A 5482-nucleotide genomic window follows, 5' to 3' on the forward strand; every position below is an offset into this window, starting at 1 on the left:
GCTCAGGAAAATGGAGGCAAAGAAGTCGTTAAATAGGTTAGCTTTGTCATCTGGTGTGACGACCAGATTTCCTAGCATGTCTTGCAGGGGCCCCATGTTACGTGGAACCTTCTTTTTGCCCCTTCCCCTCCAGGACCTCAGTGCTTCCCCGACTATTCTCCTTAGCTCATTGAAGTCCGCCCACCTGAAATCTAGGGCTGCTGCCTTGCTGCAGGCCTTTGCCACCTTGCACTGGATGGTGAATTCCAGCAGGCAATGATCGCTGTCACCCAGGTGGTCGAGCACCCACAGCCCCCTCACCAGGTTGTTGCCGATGGCCAGCACCAGGTCCAACAATGCGTCTTTCCTGGTGGGGCTGTGCACCGCCTGGGTTAGATGGAGGTCCTGCATTTGGGCTAGGAACCTACGTGAGCAGTCAGACCTGACTGACTGCTCTTCCCAGCAGATGTCTGGAAAGTTCAGGTCACCCATGATGACCGCGTCCTTTGACCTAACTACCTCCATGAGCTGAGTTAAGAATTCCTGGTCTAGCTCTTCCCCTTGGTTGGGAGGTCTGTAGTAGGCCCCCATCTTTAAGTGTCTTTCCCCTCGACTGCCTTGTATTCTAACCCAGAGCACTTCAGAGTGCCCTGCCTCTGACTCTGTGCTACCTGGTGAAGATGTGTATTCCTCCTTAATGTAGAGCCCCACACCCCCACCTTTCCTCCCTGTCCTGTCCCTCCTGTACAGCTGATAGCCCTTGATATTTACCACCCAGTCATGTGTTGGGTCCCATCACGTTTCAGTGAGCCCCACTATGTCTGGGTTGGTGTCAGCTAGCAGGAGGGTAAATCACTTGTGACTAGACCTTCTCTCTGGCCTCACCACATGCAATCTCCTCTGTGGCCACTGAAAATGCTGCTGCAAGATGGGCATCTTGACTCACTGCTCCTATTAAGGAACAGCTTCACTTTGGGCATTTTTACACATGCATGCGTTGCAGCTCCAGGTGCTTTGAAAAGCGCCCAGCGCTGCAACACATGTAGTTGTAGAAGTGGCAAAATATGCATCAGTGTTGAGAAAATGGTGGTCGTGCACTTTTGAACTAAAACATCTCAGAGATGCTTTAGTTCAAAAGTGTACCACCGCCATTTTCTGCGCACGGACGTGCATTTCACTGCTTATACAACTGCATGCGGTGCAGGGCAGTTTGCCTCAGTTTGCATTCAGATTAATCAAGTCTGCTCTGAAGCAGTGGATCTCTGGCATGTTGCTGGAAAAAAAGTATGTGTATATGAACACTGCTCACAGTTGCCACTCCTCCCAGCACAGCAAACACAGATCTCCTATCTTTCCCTTCAGTCTCCTTCACAATTCAGCCCCACCATAAAATCTCTGTTCTTATATTGAAATACAGCCTGTTCTCACCCCTATCCAAACAGGTCAGCTGTGAACCCCTGCAGTCTCCTTTTGCTCCATCCCAGAAAGTTTATCACTCACAGAGGAACAAACCCCCTACCAAACTCTTTCCTTTCTCATCTCTCATTACAACTTACCTCTCATGTAAGCAGAACACAAGCACCTAAGAACAGCCAAAGAAGCGGCAAGTTCCAGTTCCTGCTCCTGATGGGCTTATTACAAACTATCCATACAGCACTAAAACAGCCTGTTACTGTTATCCAGTCTTCCCTAGGGCTGCCTGCTCATTGGTTCACCCATCTGTTACTGCAGGTTGCATTTTAAATTTAAAACAGCCTTGGGGCAGGGACTCTATTTTGAAACTGTATGGCCTGTACAAATTCAAAATAGGGTCCCGTGGTCCCTGCCCCAAGGCTCTTCTAAATTTAAAGTGCAACTTACAATAACAGATGGGTGAACCAATGAGCAGGCAGCCCTAGAGAAGACTGGATAACGGTAACAGGCTGTTTTAGTGCTGTATGGACAATTTGTCTAGCCAGTGCTATTGAAATATTAATAATAATAATACCTTTCACAACTGGTGTCCTCCTATCCACCCTGAGTACATGCAGCATCCTGCAGAATGCCTCGTTTCAATTACAGCTTACTTGCTAAACAGGCTTCCTCCCCTGGTCCTAGTAAAAGCTGCTTGGGCTGGAAGACAAAAGTGGCCAGCTCTGGAGAAGCAGTCAGGAATGGCACTTACTGGAATGATTCCAATCTGCATGAACAGGAAAGTCAGGTCCAGGGCTGTGATCAGGTAGGTGATTCGGATCACCTGTTGCCGTTGGGTCATGTTTTCTGGCTTATGCTTCTCCAAAGCCTCTTCCCTGAAATTTCTGTTTCTCTCTTCAGAAATAAGCTCCTTCATTCACGCTGCCCAGGGAATGACGTCTAACACACTGCTCAGGCTGAAATTTGACATGAAAGAGAATATTCAGCAAAAGTGCAAAAGTCATGTTTGTAGTCTAAGGTTTAACTGTGTGAGAGCTGCTGAGTCATTGTGCTGTGGTTTATTCCCCTTCCCCCATTCACTTGTGTGTTTTGTGTGATCCATTGTTTAGAGTATATCAACGATGACCATGTTATTGAATAAAGAATCCTTTTCTTCATTCCCGTTCTAGAGCTAACCATTGGATCAAGAGACATGTCAGTCCTTGAGATGAAGATAGGTTTGGGAATCCCAAAAGGGCTGTAACTGGATTTTGTACTAAAGTTTATACAGCATATTAGTCTCATCATCTGTACCTCAAGGCTAGGAACAGAAATTACACACAGACAAGCTTAAGTGATCAGAAACTAGCTCAAATCTGTAACATAACAAAAGTTCAGTGTGCTTAAACTACTTTCAAAATGGCCAAAACTGGTTTAAGATAAACCTGGTTGTATATAGTATCAGACTTTACTGATTTAGGTCAAACTGATTTATGGAACTTCTGTCTCAGAACAGCTCCTGATTCAAGTTAACTTACAGTCCCCCAGCCTCCTGGGTTGCTTTCTGTACTACTGTGCAGTATTAATAGGGTACTACTCAGTAGCATTGCTAAAAAAGTGTGCACCAGGGCTATTGCACAGTAACCCCGGTTCCTACACACTGATTTAGTACAGTACTTAATCATACAAGCACTAAACTTAATGCGCAGTAACTGTGGTGCATTAATGAATGCGTAGACGTGCCCATAGAGCTTTTAATTTCACCAATGCTGAAGTCAAACCACTGGTATTGCCCCATTTTAAGTTTGTCTTAAATATCACAACATTTCAAAATGGTATGTTTGTGGATTCCTTTTAGTTTCCTTCTTGATTTTGTACCTGCCAAGGGCTTGTGTCAAGCTTTTTCCTCTAATTCTGAAATTGCTTGTTGAAACTGCATCTTATAAACAAATGATAACACAGATTTGCAGCCAGCCACCTGATTCAGGTGCTGGGGCTCTGAAGTAAAACACCAAATCCTGAGAGATTTGTAACAGACTCGTGAAATTGGTACCTCAGCAAAATACACAACTGGACTTGCAATGTTGGCTCCATAGTGGCTTGGATCCTACTCCAGAATGCTTGACATCTGTCGGGAGGGAGAGTCTGAGGGCTGTGGGGCATGAACTATCTATTTGTTCTGTTGTTACTGTAGCAATATAAATTATGATTTAGAGAGGCTCCTTAATAAGAGACTGAAGGAGATAAAAGGATATTTGGAGATAGTCCCTCAGTTGGCAGCACCTAGTTAGTCAGAGAGACTGAAGGCCTGCAGAGGATCATATACTGCTCCACAATAAAACTTGTTAGTTCTTCTCATTCTTTTTATGCCTGCATTTATTGAATCTGGGGATCACTACAATTACCACAGTTGAACCCTGGTGCCTGACTGAGAAACTCTTGGTTGTTTGCAAAAAGCTTGAGGTTTCATGTTACACAAGGAGGTATTACCCTCCTCAGAGATTTCATTGCAAAAGCATATTTTGCAAACGGACTCCCAGTGTGAGAAGCTGAAAGCAATATAAAGCACTAACATGATTATCGACTGGTATTATAACAAGCTCTGCATTCAAGATGATCCAGAGCCCTACAAATCAGGGGGGCCACTCTTTGCTAACAAAGAGGGATGGGTTTACTTACAAACTGCCTTCATTTAGTGGAAGACCATTGGAAAACGTTCAGTTCATCTGAGCACAAAACAATAGATTCTCCTGCAGCTGGTGTTCCTGGAGTAGTACAGCACACCCAACTTCCTGCTTTACCCTGGGCAGGGAGAGTGTACAAATTATCAGCACTAATTATAAGAGCAAAACTCACAACAAAACTCTTGTTATACAAGTTCTGAGACAAGTAAGAGTTCAGGACAGACAAATGAAATACAAATTGTTTCCTGCTGCCAGGAAAAACTGCTGTCCTGCAATGGAAAAGTCTGCAGTGTTTGGATTGATCAGTAAATCTGAAACAAAACAGCTCCCTCAAAACAAACAAAGAATATGATGCTTGCATACACAGCACTCAACGCAGCCAGGGTCTGCTGCAGTTGTACCTCACACTGCCCTGCAACCAGAGTGCAAATGCACTTTCTTTATGTACAGCTTGGATTTACCTTTAAACCCATGCTTCTTGAATGTTTTCTGGACCATCATAGCTACAACATCACTCCAAAGCTGATAGCCCATGGTGCATACCAGGGAACTGAAAGAGGAGATGCCAGATTTTATGGCTAGTCTCTGAATCAATGTATCTGTGGGGCAGGACTCTGAAAAGCTGGTACTCTAAAGCTAGGCTGTATGGCCCAAGTTTTCAAAAAACTCTGCTAACCTTGCCAGGCCATGGCTCTACGTGGCATGTTCCTTTTTGAAGTTACAAAGCAAAAAGTACTGTACATTGCTGCTGGTCATTGGACACATCTACACATGCAATTAATGCCCAGAAAGCTTATTGCACAGTAAGCTTTCCCTGGAAGGGCATCTACACATGCTCCCATCATCCCAGGGAAGCAATTCAGTGCAGGACTACTCCAGCCCTGCTGTGCCCCACTACAGCAGCCAGGGGGAGTTCCAGGCTCCCTCGGGTGCTAGCCATGGGCTGGCAGTGGGCACCAGAGTCAGGGCCTGGTCTCTGGGGGATGGAGGAAGCTGTCCCGCTTCTGGAGCAGCCCATGCCTGATCTATGGATCAGGGCAAGGGGCTGGAAAAGAGTTCCTTCCCCTGTAGATCTTTCCCAGCCTCCTGCCCCAATTGGTCAGTGCAGCAGCTAGCAGTGAGCCCCTGGCTAGGGAGGGATTCCCTGCTCAGCCAGGGGCAGCCAGGTGCTGTCCCACCAGTGGGACAGCTTGCTGCTAGCTGCCCCACTGGTGGTACAACTCCCAGCCAGCCCCTGGCTCAGTGGGGAAGGAAGAGCTCCCCAGTCCCAGTGCAGCTCAGCTCCCCACTCCTGTGGTGAGTTGGGAATGCTGCAGCACCAGAACAGGGTTGGGGCAGAGAGAGACCCAGCCCTCACACTGACCAGCTCCTGGCTCCTGTGAGGGGAGATAAGCAGTGCCAGGACTGGGCCCCCTGCTGTTGTGGAT

General features: G+C 46.6%; 1 protein-coding gene across 3 annotated transcripts in view; it reads right to left on the reverse strand.

Annotated features, from left to right (window-relative positions):
• SLC22A18 (solute carrier family 22 member 18) overlaps positions 1–4157 on the reverse strand; it is a 121699-nt gene extending 117542 nt beyond the window's left edge. For all 3 annotated transcript variants that reach the window (XM_019519723.1, XM_019519724.1, XM_019519722.1), the window contains exons 1-2: positions 4051–4157; positions 2144–2348 (exon numbers count right to left, since the gene is read on the reverse strand). In XM_019519723.1, coding sequence (XP_019375268.1) covers positions 2144–2308 — 165 coding nt within the window. In that variant the 5' untranslated portion in view covers positions 2309–2348; positions 4051–4157. The remainder of the gene's footprint in view (positions 1–2143; positions 2349–4050) is intronic.
• Between the last annotated feature and the right edge of the window lie 1325 nt (positions 4158–5482).

This window comes from Gavialis gangeticus, unplaced genomic scaffold, assembly GCF_001723915.1.
Source record: "Gavialis gangeticus isolate Ggan-Ray unplaced genomic scaffold, GavGan_comp1, whole genome shotgun sequence".
NCBI lineage: Eukaryota > Metazoa > Chordata > Crocodylia > Gavialidae > Gavialis > Gavialis gangeticus.